This window comes from Struthio camelus, chromosome 25, assembly GCF_040807025.1.
Source record: "Struthio camelus isolate bStrCam1 chromosome 25, bStrCam1.hap1, whole genome shotgun sequence".
NCBI lineage: Eukaryota > Metazoa > Chordata > Aves > Struthioniformes > Struthionidae > Struthio > Struthio camelus.
The window spans coordinates 5260390-5283558 of NC_090966.1; the positions used below are offsets into that span (position 1 = coordinate 5260390).

Consider the following 23169-nt stretch of genomic DNA (forward strand, 5'->3'; position numbering starts at 1 on the left):
GAGTTAAGAGCTGGACATTCATGAAACAGATCTGAAAAGAACTACTAAGATTCTTGCTTTTTTTCTCTCTTAACAGAAAGACAATAACGAATGAAGTGATATCAAACTCAGCACTCTCAGAAAGTAGCTTTCATCCTGTGTTTCAATCTTCACACACTGTTGTGAACAAGAATGTTGCTAATTTTTAAAAGATACTGTAACTTCTCAAACAGACCTGTTCTGGGGGAAGCGAAGGATCTGAACAAAGGCTTAAAAACATATTTTGTCGCAGCATTTGAGACAGTGTCTTTATTTTACACAAAAAAGAACTACCTCATTTCTTTCGGCTCAATTTTCACAGAATGCACAGAATTCTAGGTAGGAAGGCGTATTTTCAAGTTAATACTTAAGAACAAAGAATTTACACTAGCTGTTATCAAAAGTTTTTAAATATTTCGTTATGAATAATTAATGCCAAGATTATGCACACACAAAAGACTGCTTCTGCAGTGTGCAAATGCATTAATTTGAAACAAAGCCTGAAAAAAAAGAAGTGGCAATTCAAGATTTATCCACCCAATTCTCTATATGCTACACTAAATCTTCTCATAATTAATAACATATAGTAATTCCCACTCCTGCCTGAGAGTTCACTGACTCTTCTAAACACACATGTTGTTTATGAATCGCCTCTGCTTCAAAATGCCCCGCACAAATCTTTTTAGTTTAAAGTATATTGGCTGTTATCAACCAAACTCACTATTTCCCCCCAATTACTTGGTTTCATTCTCTCTGGTCGACTCACTTCCACATTCCTCATATTTGGAATGTCTGCCTGATGGATTCACTTTTTTCCCCCCTTCACCCCTCCTCCTTTATTCATTCATTCATTCTTTTTAATGCTATCTGCTTAGGTCTTTTCAGTTTCAGAGAGGCTTAACCACCCCCCTAAAACCAGTTCTTAATCTTGAGGAGGAGAAGCTGAACTTACTTTTTTTAAAGGATCTTTTCTTCTTTAACCCTCTGAATCATAACACATGTAATAATTTTCAGGTTTGAATATATGTATGTATATATATATATATATATATATATATATATTCTTAGCTTTCCCCAAGTTTTTTCCATCAGCAAAGTTGCAGAAAAAAATAACTTCAAAAGAACAATGAGATGCTTCAAAAAAAAAAATCTAAACAAACTTTTAAAACTGAGGGGGTTTCTGAAGGATTCACTGCCAAGAACGAAGTGACATATTTACCAGCAGTTTCTTTTCTTTATGGTCAAATATTTCTAAAGTATTTCTTTAAAATGGTCGCCTATAACCATTAACAACATTTGCAGCCTTAAGTGTTATTTGAAGAATCCCTGTAATTAAACAGCCCTAAATCAGTTTATCATGCTTGCGCATTTTGGTGCGGCAACTACACACCAAGCATTCTTTCTGGTGCAACATTAACACATTCTCTACTTTTTAATTCATTTCTACGATGGGATCAGGGGCAAGAGAGATTTTAAAGAAGGAAATACACCAACATGCAACATCGATTTACAACAAATAGTTTTGTTGTAGCCATTCATTTCCAAGAAACATCCACACCAGTTTGACTGAGCATCATCATCTGCAGTTTCAAACACAAGAAACACAACCATCAAGCCAAATTTTTATTTTATAAATCATCTGGAAAGCACACAAATGAACACGTCTTGTTTTCCATATTTCTACACTACCCCCCCCCCAAAGAAAAAATTCATATCAGCTTGGGGAGGGGGAGGCATTTGTTTCAAATCACACCAAAAACATCTGATTTTGCCCTTACTACTCTTAATTAACCATTTCCTGTTCTGTGCAGTCTTGAAACTGGAAAATCCAGTCTTAAAAAACAAGTAGAAAGAAGAAAAGAAAAAAAAACCACACACACGCACAAAGTCTACTTAGACACAGAGGCAGTCCCAGCATCTCGGTCTTTATCCAAAAAAAAAAAAAAAAAAAAAAAAAGGGCAGGAGGGGGGAGAAGAGTAAAATACGACATCTCAGCCCCGAAAGCCTGCTTCGAGCTAACAACCTGCAAAGTTGCCCCCCCCCCCTTTCCCAAAATACAAACTCGCCTCCCGAAACCGAGACCAAGTAACTGCAGCCCCGAGCCCGGCCGGGCTCCAGGAGCCCCCCGGGAAGAGGGCGACCCAGCGCGAAGCCCCTTCTTGCCAGGGGGAAGCCCACGGAGACAGTCGACAGCAAAAATGGCTCCTATAGCTTTAAAGGCAGCGGATTTGGGGGGGGGGGGAGAAATATGTGGCTAAATTTAAAAAACACCCCCCAGCCCGGGATTTAGCAGCTCGACGGAATTAATTTCATTTCTCCTGGTTCTCATTAAAAACGAGCCAACTAACCTTCGGGTTCGATTCCACCTACCGTGGAGTTTGGACAACAGGGCGGCGGGTGGATATTTGGGAGGGGGGGGAAGGAGAGGGAGGGGAACTGCAGCCTCCAAAGAAATATTTACATTTCGAGATAATTTCCTAATAACGCAGGGGGAGAAAAGTCAGGGCAGGGCAGAGCGGAGCAGGCAAGACGGTGAAATCCGCTCCCTTCGGCCCAAGCTATCGATCATGGAGCCAGGCTACGGGGAGGGGGGGAACGGTGAGGCCCCCTTGGCCCAGCGTCACCCCCGTCCCCTCCGCGCCGTCACCGCCTTTCCCACAACACCGCTCCGCTCCGGGATATTTAAGCCACGGCGAGGTGTCGGCCGCCGTAAGGAGCAATATCGATCAGCTCGGCGCCAGGCAGGTCCCGTCGCTCCCAAATCTTTCCAGAGGCAAAATTACGGGATGGAGTTGGGGCTTCGAGTTAAACGAGCCGGACCCCGGGGTTGGAGGCCGAGGGGCTTTTAGCCTCCCCCCCCCTCCCAAAACCTTTCCCCCTCCCTGACCCCCAGCTCCGAGGGAGGGTTTGGGGCAAAGTTGTGAAGGCCAAGGCCTGGCGGCAGCCGCGGCAAGGCCCAGCCCGCACCAGGAAAATGGACTCCCCCGTGATCACGCCGGGGGATATATATATATATATATATATATTTATATATATAAATTTTTTTTTTTTTGGTCAATCGGAGGGAAGCAGCAAAGAGTTGAGGGAGAAGGAGTTTGCTGGGCTCGGCCTCCTCCCTGCCGGCCCCGCCGCTGAGGTAAGCGCCTCGTCACGTGGACCCGGGGGTCCCGGGGCCCGCGCCATCCAACGTGGACGAGTCGGCTGGGCCAGCCGCTCGCCTGCTCCCTGGCGCGGGGCGTTCGGTTGGGGGTACTCCCCTCCCCCCCCCAAATAAAAAAAAAGGAGGGGGGATTTATTCTTTATTTCTCTTTTTCAGCATTCCTGCCCCAAAACGGCTGGCAGCCCCCCCCCCCAAGCACACAACAAAGGGCCAAGAGCGCGGCGAGGCCGGAGGCCCAGGCCGGGCACGTGAGCCCGGGGCAGAGGCGAGGGGCTGCGCGGAGCTGGGCCCAGCCCGGGCCCCCCGCCTCGCCCGGCCTCGCCAGTCCCACCAGCACGTTTCCCCCTGGCCTTTCTTCTTTTTTTTAATTTTTTTTTTTTTTAAACTAAAGCGGAAAACAAAAGGCAGGCGCTTCCCAGCGAAGGAGAGGGGCAAGCTGCGGAAACGCGCCCGGCTGCACAAGTTTGCAAACCCAGACCCCAAAACCGCCTCGGCCGTGCCCGAGCTTGGGCGAGCGAGCGGCGGGGTCATTGTTTCGGCTAGGGTTTAAACTTGCTCTCAGAGTTAACTTCAAAAAAAAAAAAAAAAGAAAAAAAAGGAAGGAAATTTCAACATTGATCCTGCACGCTGACTCCCACCTCGCAGAGGACGGATCGGGAGCCAAATCGCCAACATATCTCCTTTCACATGCACATATTTGGGGATATTTTTTTTTGTCTCCTTTATCTTACGGCCTTTTTTTTTTTTTTCTCCTTTCCCCCCTCCCCAACAGCAAAGAAAAAAAAATTAACAAAAGAAAATAAAACGCTGTATTACCTTTGCTTTTTAGGCACTGAATGTTCAATCTCTAGCTGCTTTCCATGAAGCTCCACTTTCCCTAAAAACAAAATGTGTCTGGGTTTTTTTTTCTTTTCTTTTTTTTTTTTTTTACAATGGGGGGGGGCAACAAATAAAAGCCCTGGAGAACATGCTACCACGTGAAACCTTTCGTTTTCATTCCGAATTTACGGGGATCTACACGCAAACACGGCCGCCGGCTGCCCCGCGGGCGCGTTGTATGGGGCGGGAGCCCGGCGGGAGGGGGCGGCCAGCGGCCGCCTGGACACCCCGTTGCCCCCTTCCCACCGCTCCGCTCCGCTCCGCGCGGGAGAAAACGGAGAGGGATATTCGGAGAGGGATTTCTTCGCCTTTATTCAAAGCCTCGTGTTGAATTCCCGCGGAATTCCTCGTTTTAGGGGTGTTTGGGGTTTTTTTTCCTTCCCCCCCCCCTTTCCCCTTCTCCCCTCCCCACCCAAAGGCTCCGAGTCGTTCACGGCAGAAACGGATCTCTCGCTTTTGAAAAACGGGGTGGTTTCTTTGCGGCTGGTTTATTTGGGGCGGGGGAGGGAGGGGGGGTTGGGGAGAGGGGCTCGGGTATGGGAAGAGCTCGGCGGGAGAGCTGGGCGGGGGGAGGGGGGGGAAAGAAAAAAAGGAGGAAGAAAAAATCGAAATTTCAAAAAAAATAAAAATAATGATAATAATAATAAAGAGCCGAGCTGCTTCCCCGGGAGCTTTTTCTCTCCGTGCGAGCAGCATGGCGACCTTCGCGCTACTCCGCGCATCACATGCCCCAGCCAAGGCAGTTTCAAATCAAAATGGCCAAAGTCCCAGCCCACCGCCCGCGCTGCCGCCGGGACCCCCGGGCCGAGCCCCGGCGGGGCGGGCGCCGCGCTGCCGCCGCCGCCGCCGCGCCCGGCCCGGGGGCGCCCACGGGGGCCCGGCCGGGGTGGGTGTGTGTGGGGGGGGGGTGGGCAGGGAGAGGCCCCCGCCTCGTTTCACCCTTCCGCTAGCTGCTTTTGGGTGGAGAAAAGGGGGTCGCCCCCCCCCCTCCCCAGCCTGCGGGGGCCCCCGCGCTGATGCAAGCGCCGTCGGGGGGAGGGGGAACAAGGGGCTGCCCGGCGGCAGGATGCGGGGTCGGGGAAGGGGGGCAGCAAGCGGGTGGGGGGGGGGGGAAAGGGGAGAGAGGGGAGGGGGGCGAGGCCGCTTACCCGAAAAAGTTTCGATGGCTTTCATGGCCCACTGCTCGTCGGGGCAGTCCACAAAGGCATAGCCGGACTTGACCAGGAACTGCCCGCTGAAGGAGATCTTGTGCTCGTTGAAGACTTTCTCCAAGTCGGCGGCGGTGACGCTCTCGTTGAGGTTGCCGATGTAGAGCTTGTTCATGGTGGCGGGGGGCGGCGGCGGGGGGGGGGGGCGGCCGGGCTCGCAGCGCGCCTCGCCGGGCGCCTCCACCGAGCGCCCGCGCCGTCGGGCTCCGGCCGCGCGCTGCCGCCCCGCCGCCGGGCGCCTTCGGGGCTGCGGGGGGGGGGGGGTTTCCCTCCCCCTCTCTCCCTCTTTTTTTTTTTTTTTTTTGGTTAATAATCCAGGGGGGATTATTTCCCGGTGCGGGGGGGGGGGGGGGGGGAAAGGAAAGCAAGCCGGGGGGAGGTGGGGGGCGCGGCGGCGGGGCGCGCTGCTCCGACGGGCGGCGGCGCCGGCTCCGGGGGCCCCCAAGTCGGCCGAGTGGCACTCGAGTGTCACCGGACGCCTCTCGGCAGCCGGGCACCGCCTCTAAATAAAACCGACCTGGAAAATGAGTGAAAATGTTTGCTGGAGGAAGCCACGTGGTGATGCGGGAGGGCCCGGCCCCCGGGGGGAGGGGCCGGGGGGGAGGGGGCCCAGCCGCCGCCACTTATTTATTTATTTTAATTTAAATACTACGGTATTTACCTCCACCCCCCCCACCACCACCCTGCGGGGAGGGGTGCGCACCCACCCCGCACCCCTCCCCAGCGCCGTCCCGTCGGAGGCACTTTTGCCATCTGCTGCTGCAGCCCCCCGCCCCCACCGCGCCCCTCCCCCCCGGCGCCCCTCCCCCCCCCACGCCGGCCCCCGGTGCCTCAATGGGATTTTTCTGGGTGTAAAAAAAAAAAAAAAAAAAACAACTTCAGTATCAAAGGGGCCGCGAGGGTCCCCTGGCGCCAGGGCTGGGGGGGGGGGCGGGCCGCCCCCCCGGGGCTGCGCGCCCCCGGCGGGAGGATGGGCCCCGGCATTGTTTTAAGCGCTTGGTGCGCGGCCCCGCGGAAGCCCCCGGGCTGCGGGGAAGGAGGGGGGGGGGGATGGCTCCTCCCGGCACAAAAGGGCCCCGCGCTGGGGCAGGGCCTTTCCCCGACGGCAAAGCGGCGTGTGCGGGGCAGCCCCCCCCCTTCCCTCCCCGCCTAGCCTTTTCTGGAGACTTTTTATTTTTAGGCTCGAGATGGGTTGAAAATAGCAGCGAGCCCCCCCCCCTCCCTCCCCATCCCCCCCGCTACCGTCCTCCGCCCCCAGCCTCCTTCCTGCCTTCCCCCCGACGGGGCGGGCGGCTCGGCAGCGCGGCGGCGGGCAGGGGCGGCCCCGGCTCCCCCCGCCGCCGCCGCGGAGGCTCCGTCCGGCCTTTCCGCGCTCCCGATGAAAACGCGCAGCAAGGCAGCTCGCTCCCACGTGCTGGGCGGCCCAGACGGGGGGCACCACCCCCCCCCCAAAAAAATATATATCTATATATTAAAATTCCCGCAAGGCGTGCGCGCTGTTCCGGCGCCGGGAGAGCCCCGCGGAGGGCGCGCCCGGCGCGGGGGGGCAGCGGCGCTGCCGCGCTCCCTTCCCCCCTCCGCGGGGCGCCCGGTTACGTCTCCGATATTTTTTTTTATTTTCGATTTTTTTTTTCTTTCTTCCCCCCCCCCGCCCCCCGCCCCTTGCTCAGCTGCGTGGAGGGTTTGTTAGTAAATAAAGCCGAGGTCGCTCAGAAATGGGCGAGTTGCGCGGGTCCGAGGAAGCAGGCGCGCGTAGCCCCGGACGCCCGCCTGCGCTGCAGCCCCCCCGGGCGTCTCGTTCACGCGAACGGCAAAAAAAAAAAAAACCCCTCTGCCAAACGCTCATTTAAAGCCCGGAGCAGTCCGCTTTCCCTCCCGGCTCTGAACCGCTCTCTGCTACGCTGCTCCTGCAGCGTGTGGATGCTGCTCACCAGGGCAAGTCTGGTTTCCATCCTTCCAGCTGCGTTATTTGGCTCTCCTAGAAGTACCAAACCGGCGCAGCCAGAGGAGGCTTTCTGTGTCCACGGGCAGGTTTCTAAGGCTTCCGGCGTGTCACCCACGCTCAAAAGTCACAGACGAAAAGGAGAGAGCGATGCAATTTGGAAATAAATCTCCTGCAGCTCAGACAGCGCGCTTCGCACCCTCGCGGGCTGAAACCTGGGACGTTCACGGGCTTCCACCGCGCTGCGCGTCGCGGGCAAACAAGTCAAAATAAATGAGCCCCTATCTGCCTCGCCTCTGTTTCTAATCTTGACCCTAATACTGCTGTTGCCGCTGTTTATTGGTTAACCGAGCACCTTGCCCGTGTAACATAACCCTTTGCAATAATGAAATCAAGGAAACCAGCCTTAAAAAAAAAAAAAAGCACCAAACAAAGAGGGAAGTCTTCAATTTAGGTCTGAAACAAGAAAGACTATCAGTCAAGCTCCTTCCCCTCGGTGGAGCGTTCCAGATGCAAGGTATTTAGGGAATGCAAACAGCAGAGGCTCCATCATTGATTTGCTGCCCCCCCCCAACCCCGTTCACGGCTGGGGCAGGGTGGGAGGGGGCTGCCCGGCCGGGCCCCCCGCCCCCGGCAGCTGGGGCTCGCCGAGCCCCCCGCAAGGGCGACCGCGCTGCTCCTGCAGACGTCAGGCTCGGCAGCAGCTGCCGAGCCCCAACCGGTCAGGAGCGCTGCAGCCCGGGCGCTGCTAAGCTGCAGTTTCCCCCGGGATGCTGTCAGCTCGGGGAGCCTGCGTGGCCTTCTCCCTTCCCCAGGATTTCCTTAAATTTCTTGGCGAAATCGCTCCGAGCGGCTGGCCGCTTCGCGTGGGCTTACAAACGGTGTCCCGCTCCGGCGTCGGCATAAATTTATTCCTGACTTTAGACGTAAGATCTGATTTTGGCAAAAGGTTGGTTGGTTGTTTTTTCCCTTAGATATAAATCCCTGAAGCAGGTAGGAAAGCGCTCACAGAGAACTGACAATTTCTCCACAACTCAGAAAAGCGATTGTTGCCGCGTGGGTGCTCAGAAAAATTGGTTGGAGTACAAAGTTGAACGGGAGGGGCGAGCAGCGCGTTTGAGGTTTTAATGAAACGTGGGCTTCGTACAAAGGGGCGAAATTCCTGCCGTCTGCTCAAGTGCTGCTGGTGCTCTGACTCAGAAAATACCTAAAACAGAAATAATCTTTATGACAGATTAGTGGTAAACTAGAACAGATTATAATCTGTAATTTTTCTGCCAGTTGTCATTTGAATCTTTCTTTAATTTGTTTTTTTTTTTAATCTCTAGTGCTGTCACTTATGTTTAATTTTAAGAAAATTAAAGGTGTATTTAAAAACCCCAGAAACTCTGGAAATTCTTCAGTTTCAAGAGTTTGAAAGTATCTGTTGATTACTATCAAATAAACGTGTGCTGAAAGTTTTCGGTAAAATACATAGGTCATACAGCAAAAAAATAAGAATTTAATGTTTGCAGAATCTGTTTCAATTAGCTCTCAGCTAGCAGAAATCATCTGAGCTCAGAGCAAGCCTGAGCATAAAACACAGGTGAGAATTCAACAGAATAAGAAGAGCGAGCAATGCAGTGGGGAAATATTTCCTCTTAGTGAAGTGGAATCACAGTTTAAACCCCTTTTTGTTCCCTTTTTATTATGTGGAAAACATTCACCACTGGAAAAAAGAAGCTCCCGTCCGAGAAGGTCCCGCCGATTCCAGGCTGTGCTGCCAAATTTGTTAAGAATCAAACTGATTGGGAAATTAACAGTTTGCTTCGAAACAAAATTCAGCATTGCGCTGGATTTGGGACAATCCCCGGATTCCCTGCGCGCTTGCAGGGCGGTTTTTGCTTCTGCCTGCGGCTTGGTCGAGGCGGAGGAGGACGGGGCAGCGGCCGCGCCAGCGAGGCGCTGCGGGCGGGCTGCGAAATGCCCCTCTGCTCCCGGCCGGGGCGCCTCTGCCAGCACCGGGCGCGAGGCTCAAGAGCAGCAGAGCTGACGTTGCAAACGGTTAAACCTGCAACTTTCTTCGACGTTTGGATATTTCCTAAACATTTTAGTGCTTCAGTTACAAACAAAGCAAATACTCCGATGAACCCCGGCTTAAAAAAATCAACTCGCATCTTGGAGAATCCTTTGGCTGTGCTGCTAAAAGTTGGCGTCTCCTTAAAACAAAAACAAGAGAAAACCGCAGGCAAACAGCTATTTTCTTCTCCTCTCTACTTTGTGAGCATTTGCTATCGCTGCGCTCGCTGCGGCGCGGGGCGGGCAGCTTTGGTTAGGTCTCCGGATGGTTGCACGTTCCAGGTCTCCTAGAGCAGAAAACTGAATCCTCTGTTTGGGCTTGTGCACATGCAATGAACTGTTCAGACTGAAACAAAACAAGGCTGCTTGGCATCCAAATTTTTTCATAATGGCGATGGTCTTGTTCACTTGGGGGGCTGCAGCCCGTTTCTTTGCGTAGGCGGGAAATTCAAGATGCAAGGAAAGAAAAAAGCTTATTGGAAAGAGCCCCATAATTGTGTTGTTAGTCCCTTCAATTTTCACTTTTCCCCCAAATTAATATGTAGCAGCTCCCTTCCAGCACACCTTCCTAAGCTGTAAGTTTACAGTTTTTCTTGCTCAAAATCACTTGCAAAGAGTTGGACGGATAGTGGTAGCAGCCGTTCTTCCCGTGGGTGGCTTGAGCGATGGTGGAAAGTTTTGGTCTTAGTACAACGATAAACTAAATTAATGCAGTTCAAAAAGCATCTTGGAGGATGGACTTCTGCCGCTGCTGAACTCCCCCTGACCTTATTTCACGTAGGAGCTGATCTCCTGGACCCCTCTCCAACCATTCTCCGCACTTACAAAGCGCTGATTAAATGTTTTCCTTCCAGTGACTTCAGGTATTTGTATCAGATTTCCTTCAGGCTGAAATGAACGCTTTTAGATGAGATTTATACGACATGAGCACGAATCTGGGGGCCCTATAATTGCAAGTCGCCACTTAAATTCCCCACGGGACGGAGGGTTTGCCACCGCGTCCTGCTCTTCTTGCCTCCGCTTTTCAAACTCCCTGCAGCGCGAGGCAGCGAAAGGCTCAGTCATTAATGCCTTTCCATTTTCGTCTCATTCATCGTACCCAAAACGACTGTATCCGGGGAGGTGGCAAACTGTGCAGCAAGTTTGCTGCTGTGGGTCACTTTAAAAGTATAGGTCATTTCACAATCTAAACCTTGAACGATACCCCCAGCCTGCGCCGTGGCACTCGCACTGCTGGGCTGCGGGGAAAGTGATGGTAGGAGAGCGGCAAGGGCACGGGCTGGAAATAATTTCGCGTTACTGAACCGGCCACTTGGGCAGACGCCTTCCCGTGGACTGTGCTGTCTAGTTTCTCGTCCTGCTGGTACATACTTGGGATTTATCGGGACTGATTATTTCCTCTCCTTGCCTGCAGCTCCACCGCTCTAATCTCTCCAGCTGTTTAGTTCTGGCTCTATCTTTGCTCCAAGAGGGAATAAAGTGTGTTTTTCACATCAAGGTAGCTGTCGCAAGGTAAAGTGCTAAAAGGACACAGCACAGGTAGCTTGAAGGCGATAGCAAGCCGAGATCATCTTTACGCCCTCACGAAGCAGCGACAGCATTCAGCTACGCAGAGGTAAAAGCTGGGCTGGCGGGGTTTGTACACCGGCGTGGTTCTGTGGTCAAAGTACATCTTTAATGCATTGAAGTTACAGCCTCTACCATGGGCTTTTTGTTACGCCAGTTACTGTGCTATATGCTGTAGGTCCCTGCTCCCAGGGGGGTATATGCTCTGCATTAAAAAAAAAAAAAAAGCGCAGAGTGGAATATGGAGAAGACTAGTGTTTTGTGGTTCCTGGTTTTGGGGGTTTTTTAATTTTGGTTTTTTTTTTTTTGTGTGATTCTTCAAAAGAAATGGCAACCAGGGAGGATCTGAAACAGCCATACCAGTGAGCTGACTTAGTCAAGAACAACCGCTGGAGCCTTAAAAGGCCCTAGGGTTTGTTTGCAGCTAAAAGGGAGTATTGGCATTTAAAGACATATCTGGTATTTAGCCATTGTAAAAAAACCTGTTCCATCCCTGCAAGCACTGGAGGGAAAGGCAGGTTTGAGTCCAAAAGAGAGGCTGAAGCGATGTTCTTCACTGCAAAGCTTTCCCCTAAATCAAGGCAGACCGTCCTCGTGCAGCTCGGTTTGAACGCCGGATGGGTTCAAGCACCAGGGATGGGATCAGGAGCCAGGCAAATCCTCGCTGCCTTCAGCTAGAGCGGAAGCTGAGTCCTGGCAGCGGGGAGCAGATGGGTGCTTTCCCCATCCCGACAGCCCAAACCCCTGGTGCTTGAGACATAGAAGACCCACCTGGGTTAGCCGAGGCTGCGAGCGGACAGCCAGTCCGCAGGCAGCCCGGGGAGGAGAGCGGAGGCTGGGCTGCAGAGCCGGGGGTTGGGATAAAGATGTTGGTATTTAGAGAATTAGTGCCCAGCCAAGATGCAACAGGATAAGTGAGAAAAAAGCACACGAGGGTTACTTACAGCTCCTCTACAACATGCCATTGCTGGTATTTTAGGGAGAGAAATAGCCCCAAAGAAAGCCTTGAGCCTCTTCGCCAGCAGCAAAGCTGCCTTGAGAGCAGACTTGGTGCTGAGCGAGGAGCAGAGTCTGAAAGGTGCTCGGACGCTCGCCATCTCAGAGAGCGGACGGGGATGAAAAACAACACAAAAAATCCCTCCTTCCTCTCTCCCCGTGATTTGAGGAGTAGAACAAATGCCAATGCTGAGCGACCAGAGCTGGATACGATTAGGAACGGCGGCAGCTCAACCGCCCCGGCGACCCCCCCGCCGGCGCAGGCAGCGGTGCTCTCACCTGGCACCCGCAGCCGCTGAAACGCCCTGGCAGAACGGCGGTGCCCTAAGGGGAGCCCTGCCAAACAGGCGCCAGGCAGCCCTGCTCCGGGCAGAAAGGGAAACCGTTGTTCACCGCATCCACTGGGAACAGGACAGCGGCGCTGAGGAAGGCGAGATGTCAGAGCTAAACACTGTAAGAGATTTCTTGGGAAGTTTGCAGCACACTTTTAGGAGCGGATTAGACTTTTGGCCGTTCAATACGATTTAAGCAGAGTTGATTCTATCTGGAAGGAGGAGAATGAATAGATGACCTGCTAAGGTCACTCCCAGCCCTGTTTTCTGTGATTACGGAGACATCTAATACTTGAAATGCTTTGAAATCAAAGTTGCCCTTGAGATGTTTTGGTGTCCCAAAGCAGACCAGAAGGGCTGTTTCAGGAACACAGCTGTGATCTTCCCAAAGTATTTCCAAATTCCTGAAACACTGACTCCTCAGGTCAGGTCTATCGCTGAGAAGCGGAGCGCCGAGCGACCGCGTGGTTGCGGAGGGTGAAACAGGGCAGCCGCAGCTCTCCTCACTCTCCTACCTGGTTTGCAGGGAGACAAACGTCAACGCTCCGGCTGGGTGAAACCTAAAGGGGGGACCCAGCTGAAGCCTGTGAAATGAGTCCTGTTAGGAGAGAAGGCAGCAGCCCACGAATAATGCGACGGGGGAAGCGTTGCGGTAGCTCTGATGGTCGGAGGCTAGGGAAGGGCAAGGTCTGCGTCTTTAGTTAGCGCCTCTGTTACGCTGGAAAAAGCACACGTGGGTATGTGGCCCTTCTTCGGGCTAGCGCTTCACTCTTAGCCTCTCGACTTTGCAGACCTGAACTGGCAGGCAAAGCTTAACTATTTTAGGCATTGATCTGTGGATATCACACAGACCAAATGAAATGCAGGCAACACCACGTCTCCTTGGAAATACTTCTGTATATCTGTTTGGGTGGGTTTTTTTCCTTTTTGTTTGAAAGGTTGTGAGAAATTTCAGAGCAACGCTGCAGTCCAAATTGGATCATGAGCAGACGCCCTGAAATAACCGTAACTGTGAACACTAGGTCAACATTTAAGGTTGCTGGATATTTATTTCACTCTATTAACTTTACATCCAACGGAGGCACTTAATGAGGGGAAAACAAATAGGGTGCGCTTTGGAGAAACAAGGTATCTGAGTTGGCTGGGAGTGAAGTACCCAGAATACATATAATAAAGCAACCAGGATAAACTACTCCATTTTATTGATTAGCAACTGTGCCGCGAGTGTAAATCGGCTACTTGTAACTGTTACGTTGCATCATTTAGCACAGCAGGCACCATGCTTGTTGCGGGTGAAAGCCTTTGCAGACCTTGGGGTGCTTGTGTGGTGCTGGTTAAAGGACTGAGCTACGTGTCCGGCAGCTCCTGCGGAAGCAATACTTACTCCCTAATAGCACTAAAGTGACTTCGCTCACACGCCGATCTGAGATGCAGCTGAGGCAGCACCAGTCTGGGAGGCTGTGAATGCGCAGCCCTCCTACATCCAGGTGTGCTGGGTTGCTGCTCCTAGCAGCTCGTCTGAACCACACGAGCAAACGCCGGCGGACCGGAGGGGAAGGCTGTGACGCCGCTAACCTCCTGCAAAAGCTCAGCCAGCCCTGGGGAACTGAACCACGGATGGCAGGGTATTCTGCAAATCAGCAGAGTCAGCCGCGGGCAGTGTTTCATTTTGGCGGCAGCGTGCACAGAGCTCAGCCTGGTACAAAAATAATCCAGTTCTGCTCCTTCAACTTGTGCGTGAGGGGGATCCTGGAGTACCAGGTCCACCCCTGGGAGCAGCCAGGATCATAGATCACCAGAGTAGCTGGTTTGCCGTTATATTAGCCAACAGCATCAGAATTTAACAGGCCTGGCTCTCCTCCTGAACCGTCCTGGGGTAAGTCAGACAGGTCAGACGCTGGGGAGAACCTCACCAGGCATGGAGCCACGGCAGAGCCGGTGGAAGTGGCTTTACCCCTTACACTCGCTGAATTCTGGCATGAGCAACATCTGGGGCACATCTGCCCTCCCGCTGCGTCAGGGGAAGGAGAGGTGGTGGCCTCAGTGCCCCCGGCCAGCGGCCGAGCCGTGCGGAGAAAGCGCTCCGTCGCTCGCCCGGCACAGAAGCAGCTCGATTCAAAGGGCTGGAACGGGCGCTCTGCTCCGCGCTACCCCGGCTGCTCTCCCACTGCGGTCCTCGAGCACGCCTAACAAGGATGCGAGTTTGTGGCTTTAGCAAAGTTACTCCTACTTCATCTCTAAGAGAGCAGAGGAGCAGCCTGGATCTCCCCAGGATGAGATTCGTGCTTTGCAAAAGAAAAGATGGAGCTCAAGGAAGTTTTTACCAGCAGAAGGAGGTGCTACGTGGAGTTAAGTTGTAGACTAACGCCATATGTGTTGCGCCCACAGTACACGTTCACTCTTGATTTTGCGATATAGTGATGTTTAATTGCCATTAATGTAAACATATTCTAAAAGGTTATTTTCCTGCTCTGCAGGTCAACAGACCTAACGAAGCAGATCTAAGTGGGTTTGAATTGCTTCGATTAGGTGCTTATTTCCTGTTTACTTCATGGAAGTGGGTTCAGTCCCTCACAGCTAATGTATATAAAGGCTCTGGAGGGTCTCCTCTGAGCACCAGAACCCGCTGAAATCCTCAGGGCAGCTTCAGAGGAGCAGGAAGGTAAGAAGCTCTGCGTCAGTCTCTCTCTTTTTTTAATTTTTGTTCTTTTTCCTAAGCTAACAGTGGCAGCGAATAGAGTTTGAGAGGGTCAGATAGTAGATGTAGCAGAGCAGGAAGAACCTGTATCTTTGGCTAAGCTTTTTCCAAAGTGGCAGAAGACTAGCAATTTATCTTGTTAGGCTTGGCAGAAAAGAGTTGAAGACCGTTATTTCAGAGGAGGCTTCAGCGCGTAGGAAGTATCGGGTTGGGATCTGCGCCTTTAAACATGGACTGTGCAGGGAAAGAAGGTGAAATTGGTTCTCATTCGTTTCTTGTGTCCTCTCAGCTATGGATAAAACAGGGATAACGCTTTTTCCAAAGCAGACGATATTGCACAGGGGGGCTAGAAAATCTTCACGTTGCGAAGCTCCCCACAGCAGGTAAAGCTCCTCCAGGGCAGCTGTGGAATAGGTCAGTAAACCACCTCTCGCGGGGCTGTCAAATTCGGGATCACAAGAGTGTAGGTGCCTCAGCAAACCCTGTGCCGGTCAGGGACAGCAGAGCTTGACTACTCCATTCCAGTGCCTTACAGGCAAAAAGGTCTCGTATTAATTCAGAACTTGTTTTTCAACAATCTCTTAAAACGTGGACTCCTTTTCCTCCCTGTTTGGGTAAATTCATCATCATCAGAGAATGTTTTAAAGAGCACTAACCTCTTAAAATTAAGGCTATCATGCATTTCCTCTCCTAGCTTCATAAATAATTACCTTAAGCACAATAATATTCTTCCACGACTTAGCTATTTTCAGATCCATTGTCATACTCACCATTATATTATATCATCAATACATGTAATGAAAAGCAAACAGAAGTTATTTAATCAGTTATTTAATCATGACACTTTTTTCAATTCTAATTTAAAATATTCCTCAGCTTTTTGTATCATGGAATTTACTTTTGCTGTTAGCACACTCTGTAACTATTTATCTTTTATTGTTTTAGCTAAAAGTATTTTAGGGATTTTTGTCAGTGTTCACAGAATACTACACCTTTGCTTTTAAGAGTATTCATTTGATCTTGATATATCTGAGATAATGTAATGTAATTTAATATTTTTTCACTTAATAAGAAAAGCTGAAAACAGTTGTAAAAATGTCATAGCTTTCTAAAGTGCCTTAATAATAAACAACATTCAAACTTCCACTTTCTGCAAAATAATAATTAAGGCTGTTGTAAGAGTACAAATGGCTATTTATAAGAGTACAGTTACATTAACGTATAAACACATTTTTGAAGGACAAGGTGCCTGAGTCCTGATCTAGTCCTGCTCTTTTTGTTACTGCATTATTTTTGTTAAGAGCAACTCTCCATTGTAATGCAATTTCCAGAAATATCTATATATAACGAAGAGCAAAGAACAATAAAATATATCTATGAGCCATGATCAAAACTGTTTTGGTACAGAGTTTGTAGAGCTGGAATAGTCATTAAAAGTGCTCAAATGTCCAAGGATTAGTGAACTGAACTGTGGACGTGAGGACAAGGAACAGCTTGAAACTAATAAATCTTGGGATCCGATCCTGTCACTGTCCATAGGATATTTTTCATAACTGATACTCACCAGCTCTGGCTCCAGTCCCTACTTAAGGCATTACCCCTCTCGAGAGAAAATCTCCCAGAAATTAGATCGGGCTCCTAAACCCTGCAGAACTGTAGCGGGGGACAGGCGGGATGCCATGCTACTCCTGCTTGCTACTGAACTGCCTGATCCAAACGAACGTTCCCTTTCACATGCTTAAGGTTGACTCAACCCTTAAAGCACAATGAGGTACCAACAGGGTCAGCTTGTAAACATGGAGGAAGACAATGTCCTTGCCTCGAGGAATGTGCAACCCACAATGAATTTGATGGTTACAATAAAAGTACAGGGAACAAACATTAAAAGACACCAAGGCAGGAAAGAGCGTTGGCATTGAAAAAGTAATTTAACTGGGAACGGTAGAGGGGGGCTTTGTAGGATGGAGAAGGCTGTTCCAAGCACAGGGACCGAAGAAACACGTTTACAAGCACAGACACGTGCCTAACTGCCGCATATCTTTCTGGGTTTACTTTCCTGTCACTTATCTGTCCCCATGCATTATAGGGGCCAGACATCTGAACTGCTTTCTACTTTTAAACCAAGAAACAAGCCAAGAAAATGAAGTATTTGAAAGTTCTCTCTCTGCTTCTTGCCTCTCTGAGCCTTGTTTTGATGGAAGAGAACGTCTCAGGGTAAGTGTTCAGGAACAGTCCACAATGCATTTTGAGCCTTTTCCAGCTCCCGGCTGCAGGCAAATGCATTCTTTCCATTGGCATCTTGGTAAACAGGTGAGAAGATCAGTCCTCGGATAATCGGATAGATCTCGGATAATAGACAGACAACCACGTGTACAGAGACGAGCAAATGATAAGAGAGATATCAAACTAAAACCCTGAGCCTTTGGGTCAGAGCCAGTAACTCTCCAAATTCTCCCTATAAACTTCATGGCTTGGGGTTGGGAGGAACAAGCTGGAAGTCAACCAGGAAGAGAACAAGGTTGGCTGGGAACTAGAAACGAGATGTAATTGTCTCACACGAATGAGGCTAGCGGGCACCCAGTATAGGGAGGCATGTGAAAATATGATCAGTAATAATAAAGTAGGTACATGATGAAGACTTTCCCCCTCTTCTTGACTCCTGCCACGAAATTTCTGAGAGGATCCAAAAGAATCCTTATCAGAGCAGGAGTTGCTACAACTCCAGATAACAGTACAAAAACAAAATCAGCCTTGGTATCCTTTGCTAACTTAAGTGGCCACCAACTACGTCTATGCTGTCAGACCAGCACCGGTATCAAGGTCGCACCTTGTCTCCTGCCGTCCACCTTTTAGGCTCTCAAGGACATAGGAAGCGGCTCCCTTGGCCCTAGGTCTGCAGCTCACTAGGGAAGGGAGCTTGAGCGTACTCGGTACCTGAGCACTGAGCCAAATTTCCAGTCCATGTGGGTCAGGAGATGGCAGGGAAGACCACACTGAGTCCAGACTATCAGTAAATAACCTGAGCTTAGCTCCTCCTCTGGAGTTGAATCTGAGCTGCAGCTGGGCTAGCAGCCAGCAAAATGGGTGAGAAGCGTGCTCGCCCATTCTTCAGCCATCTCTTCGCTTTACAGTGCGGGAACGGTCGGCGGTACCGAGAGGGATTCAAACTGATTACAAAACCTTGCTGGCTATAGGAGCTGCACGTGGAGCTCCAATCAAAAGTTCGTGTAGCGTTTGCTCCCTGTCTGTGCTGGACTCACGTGTGTCCGTGCTCTCACCCTAGCGTAAGCATAAGGAGTCCCAGCGCCAGCGCAGTGCAGAGGCGCTACTCTGAGGCCACCCTGGCGAGCGATTACAGCCGCACGATGGACAACATGCTGAAGAAGAACTTTGTGGAATGGCTGCTAGCCAGACGAGAGAAGAAAAGCGAGTAAGTGCGTAGACTTTCAGTGCTCCTACGATCCCGATTTTGAGCTGTCGTCAACCAACTGAGGGCTACAGAAGAACGTAGAGCTGAGGATGTTTTTCCTGGACTGCAGCAGTGATTCTCTGGGGACTTTTTTTTGGTTTTTGTTCTTTTTTTTCTAAGCCCTAGAAATGTTTCTGCTCTGGCGAAAGACAGCACAGCTATCCCTCTAGCTATCCAAGAGCACCTTCTCCTCTGGCTGCTGCTAGATGGAATGGGAGGGAGCCGAATTTTGTGGAAAAGCAGCATTTTAGCACCCTCTTGTGGCATCCCAGGCTGATATCTTCCAATTTTGCCTTTCCAGCAATATCATTGAGCCATACAAGCGGGAAGCTGAGCCCCAAGTATCAGCTGTGAATGGCCAAAGCTTGGACCTGAGCACCCAGGAAGCGAAAGACTTCTTTGCCTGGCTTCTAAAAAACAAGAAAAATCAGAGGTGAGATCGGAGAACAGAAAGAGATAAACTGCGGTTGCACGGAGGGAGAGGTCCCCCAGTGCTTATCTTCTGAGCGGATATTTTGGGATAGGAATCAGTGCTAACAATGTCAGCCTAAGGGGGGAAAAAAAAAAGTATTTCCATTTCAAAAGGAAATTTCATATAATGCATTTTGTCTTCATGAGGGAGGAAACGAAAAAAGACAAAAAGTTTCTAAAATTTTGAAATGTCTCCCAAAACGCACACTTCAGGAAACATGGGGCTGGAGGGGTTGAGGGTTTTGTTTTCGGAAAGGTCAGAGTAGCAACTCCTCACTCTGATAAGGTCAAAGCACTTTCTTTTGACAAGGCTGAAGCGCATCCATTCCTACAACATTCTAACTTCACCCTAACGGTGAAGTCGAAATGAAGTACTTTGAGCTAAGCAAAACAAAGCCATTTCACCTTATCAAAAGAAAACTTTCCAGTGGAAAAATGAGATGGGATTGACACATTTTCTACCAGACGTTTTGATTTGATCAAATCCGCCCATGGGGGAAAAAAACTATTCCGCTGAGAACGTGTTAACCAGTTAAAAACAAATAGCTCTTTCCTCATATCACTCCTACAAGCTCGCGTCATGAAAAGCCTGCCACCTAAACGTGAAGCCATACAGGAGAGAAGCCTGAGTGACCTAAGAGGAATTTCCCAGTGTGTTTCGGAGCTGTGCCTTTTATTGGCTATTTTGCAACTCAACCAACCTGGACATTTGGACACATTTTTCCGATGTGTCTACCCAGCTTGCAGTAATGATGGCGATAAGAGCTAGCTTTGAACAGGTACCTCTCGGCAAGGTAAATGAGTCCATATGGAGCGCTGTGCCGGTGCAGCTAGAGCGCCTTCGTTTCCCGAGCCATCTGGCCGAGAGCACACTTGTGCAGCGCAGCGCTGCCGCTTTGTGCTGTGTCAGCACATCCACAGCCTGTCAATGGCCTGTTTCACCTCCCCCAGGCTTAGCTTATGGCACAAATGTTCGAAAAACAAACTGCATACTTTAGTCCAAACACAAATCTGTTCTCAGATGCATTCTATATTAAGAAAAAAAAACCATATATAAACGAGGGAAACATTTTCTTCTTTAACATGAAGGGGATTTTACAAAACTTAACAGGTTGCTGTTGCTAAATCCTAAAATGGTGGCACAAGGGAATACAGGCACTCACTGCACACAGCCCGCATCCTTCAGGCATAACCTAGTGTGTCCTCGCAAAAATACTAAACCCCTAGCTACGAGGAGAGGAGTCATGGGATAGTCATCTGGAACAAGTATCTGGTGGCATTTGCAGCCTTTCACAGCCTTTGCAGGCCAACTGCTTTAGAAAAAAGAGCGGTGGGGGAAGGAAATGACCCTGGGTGGGGGGAAAGGAGCACAGTTATGGTTCACGGAGGTGTTTCAGGCCAAGCATTCAGAAAATCAGACACCAAGAATTGCTAATCATACCGAAAATACAAAATCAAAGAAACCAGGGCTTTGAGGGATCTCAAGAGGTCATTTAGTCTGACCTCTGCTCCAAGGCAAGACCAACTCAACCTAAACTGTTCCTGACAGCTGTTTGTCTAACTTGTTCTTATGGGGGCGGGGAGGAGGAAAACCTTTGATGCTAGGGATTAATCAGCTTAATTAGCCTCATTCTTAACAACAAAAAAAATTGTTTTCTAGTGTCTCCCCCAATCTCTTTAATTGCAAATAAAAAAACGTGACTTCTAAGGGAAAGTCCTTGGAAACAAAGACTTTCCTTTGTCAGTTTGGAGCACAGATGCTGCTTCACCCCTGCTCTGCCTTTGCTTTGATGCCTGCTGGGCGTACAAATGAACTTGGGGCGCTGGGGAGCTGGTGGACAATTCCTTCTCGTGCCCCAAGCCTGACAGACACGCTCGCTGTTAGGCATCCCAAAGCTGTCAAGACCAAGGCACTGTTATGTGCCAGGAGCTCATTGTGTCGAAAAGGGGTTAAAGCTTTTGTGAATTCTTTTGGCTACAGTTGGGGCAACACCCCCAGCCATCAACATTTCCCTTTATTCTTTCTTCCTCACTGGCACTTCTGTTTCACAGCACAGAAAAACTGTTATTAAGAGCAAAATGCCCTTTAATTTAAACCGTCTCTCACTGTTTATGGCTCTGCTGGGATGCTCAGGCAGTAGCAGAGGGACTTCTGTTAAGCAGGAAATGACTAACTTTGTCAAGCATCTAAATGGCACCTGGAGGAAAAGAGGACTGAGAAAACCCAAAGGGTATGGATCCATGCGGCACTACCTAATTCTTGATCTAGGCTGGGAAGTAGAGATTTACATATGGACGTTTCAGAATATAGGCGGAGGAAAGGCTGCAGAGAAAAAAAGACAAAAGGATGGAGTGTTAAATGTAGTTAAGAATAACAGGCAGTACTGAGAAAGATGAAAAGAAGAAAATACAGCCTCCTGGCTGCGGAGACATGAAGCAATGAAGGCAGAAAAGAGATGAACTGAGACAAGAGCCTGAGCTGTCTAATTTGAATCAGGCCCAGCTGAGACCCAGGGCCCAATCGTAGCAGGAAGAGAGAGAGAAATCCTTCTGGCTCTCTTTCCTCAGAGCAGCTCATGCTTGTCACTTCCTCCCCACTGACACTGGCACCGTCAGCTCTGCAGAACGGTCTTGTTTCTCAAGCTCTGTGGGACAGACAAGGAGCTCTGAACCTAAGTGTGAGTTGCCCAGATTTTCTAGCAACAAAAAACCTTGAGAGTTTCACAGAAGGAAAGAGGGGAGCAACTGGCAGTAAGCAGCAAAAAGGATAAAAAGGAAAAGTTGCCAGGACTGACAGGCTGGTGAGCAATGCATTGAGTCAAAGATATTGCAACAGAAAGAAAATAAAATGTTCCTGTGAACGTGGGGGTATTGGCATAAGCGGCTGTTATATTTTGCATTTGGATTGTTTTCTCTCCTTTGTCTTTATGGCATGGGACATTTCTTGCAGTTTTACTTCTTCCGAAGATTCAGAAGATTTGAAGGATGTTTTGAGCCAGGAGTTTCTGACATGGTTGATTTCGGCTGATCTCTGCAGACCAACGTGAGTAGCCACGTTCTACCTATTCCTATTCCTAAAAGCATCCCTCAGACCCCTTCCCAGCACCGTACAAAGGCCCTGCCACAAAGGTACTTGTTGCAGTGCTCTACCAACGAGTTTAGGATTTCTGTAGATAATCACTTGGTGCTCAAACAGTGCAGCTCAGCTGGATTTGTGTGGAAAGTTAAGAGCTCTGGCCAGAGTTTGGCTCTGCAAAGTTATCCTCTGGCCAACTTTATCATAAAGTGGGGAAAAACATTTTACAAATAATGACTATCTACAGAAGGGAGATTAGAAAAACCCTTTCCCCCTTGTTTTATGAGAAAATGAGGTGTTTATAAAAGGAAAAATGAAAAAATAGGGATATCAGAACACTTACAGGAAATACTTTTTCTGCACATTGTGCACTGCTACAAAAGGCACACATAACATAACAAGAACTCAGGATGCAAAAGGTGCAGGGGAGGGCCACCAGAAGGCTCAAGGGAATGGAGAGCACATCTTTTATGTTTAGTCTAGTAAGATGAAGGCTGAGGACAAAGTCACCATCTATAAACACCAGAGAGAGGGAGAAGAGCTGTTTACGCTAACGGAAAAAGTTGGCACAAGAACAAAAAGGGATGAATTGGTCATGAATAAATGTACGTTGAAAATAAGAGGCAGATCCGTGCCACGGACAATCCCCTGCAGATAGGTCAGACACAGTGTGCTGGCTGGCCAGCCGGCAGGCCAGATAAAACAAATTACCATTGAGCTCGCAATGCAGCCTTTCCCTCACAGGAACATCTATTTGCATCTCCCTTCTCTAACCAGTATCTGATTTTCTCAAAACTTGAAGGCACTTACTAATAGGTACTTACTAGCTTTTAAGACTTCTATCTTGCTATCAAAATCAACAAATGGGGTTGCAAGCTATCAGAAGGGAGTGGCGGGTAGAGAGGGTGATAACATATGACTTCTCCCCTGCAGAATCTAAATTAAAATGGCTTAACGCAGTACCATAGGGATTCATACCTTTTTCTCCCACATCTGCTTCACTAGGACTCTATAACTCCAGGACCCTCCGGAGGAGCTGTCTCCACAGATATGTTAAGGAGGAAGATATCTTACGTTCACCCTGTTCTGCGCATATTGTCCACTTCGCTAATGTAAGCAATAAAGAGTTTAGTCTGAAGCTGAAATAAGTTTGATTTGGACTCAATTTGAGGATAGACTATAAAAATATTGCATTAAAAAAAAAGTGTCCTTCCAAACAAGGCTCTCAGTAAAGCTCACAATGCACCTTGTAAGGGTCAATGAATTTGGCCTGCCGATGACTGAACCGTAACACG

At 49.5% G+C, this 23169-nt stretch overlaps 2 protein-coding genes across 2 annotated transcripts in view; one reads left to right on the forward strand and one right to left on the reverse strand.

The window, feature by feature from the left end:
- Nucleotides 1-5469, reverse strand: part of IGF2BP1 (insulin like growth factor 2 mRNA binding protein 1) — a 32411-nt gene extending 26942 nt beyond the window's left edge. The window contains exons 1-2 of the mRNA XM_068918962.1: nt 5207-5469; nt 3996-4056 (exon numbers count right to left, since the gene is read on the reverse strand). Coding sequence (XP_068775063.1) covers nt 3996-4056; nt 5207-5381 — 236 coding nt within the window. The 5' untranslated portion in view covers nt 5382-5469. The remainder of the gene's footprint in view (nt 1-3995; nt 4057-5206) is intronic.
- Nucleotides 5470-10474: 5005 nt separating this feature from the next.
- On the forward strand, nt 10475-23017 carry GIP (gastric inhibitory polypeptide). Its single transcript, XM_009675300.2, has 7 exons — nt 10475-10881; nt 14638-14822; nt 16945-17072; nt 18142-18288; nt 18629-18760; nt 21749-21841; nt 22880-23017. Exons 3-7 carry the CDS (start codon nt 16999-17001, stop codon nt 22887-22889), a joined length of 456 nt encoding a protein of 151 aa, XP_009673595.1. The 5' UTR covers nt 10475-10881; nt 14638-14822; nt 16945-16998; the 3' UTR covers nt 22890-23017.
- The last annotated feature ends 152 nt before the right edge of the window (nt 23018-23169 follow it).

Excerpts from the sequence above, each read along its gene's own strand:
- GIP (XM_009675300.2), top strand. The coding sequence starts at position 16,999 with ATGAAGTATTTGAAAGTTCTCTCTCTGCTTCTTGCCTCTCTGAGCCTT. Across the intron at positions 17,073-18,141 it reads ATGGAAGAGAACGTCTCAGG|CGTAAGCATAAGGAGTCCCA; the intron begins GTAAGTGTTCAG and ends CTCTCACCCTAG. Across the intron at positions 18,289-18,628 it reads AGACGAGAGAAGAAAAGCGA|CAATATCATTGAGCCATACA; the intron begins GTAAGTGCGTAG and ends TTGCCTTTCCAG.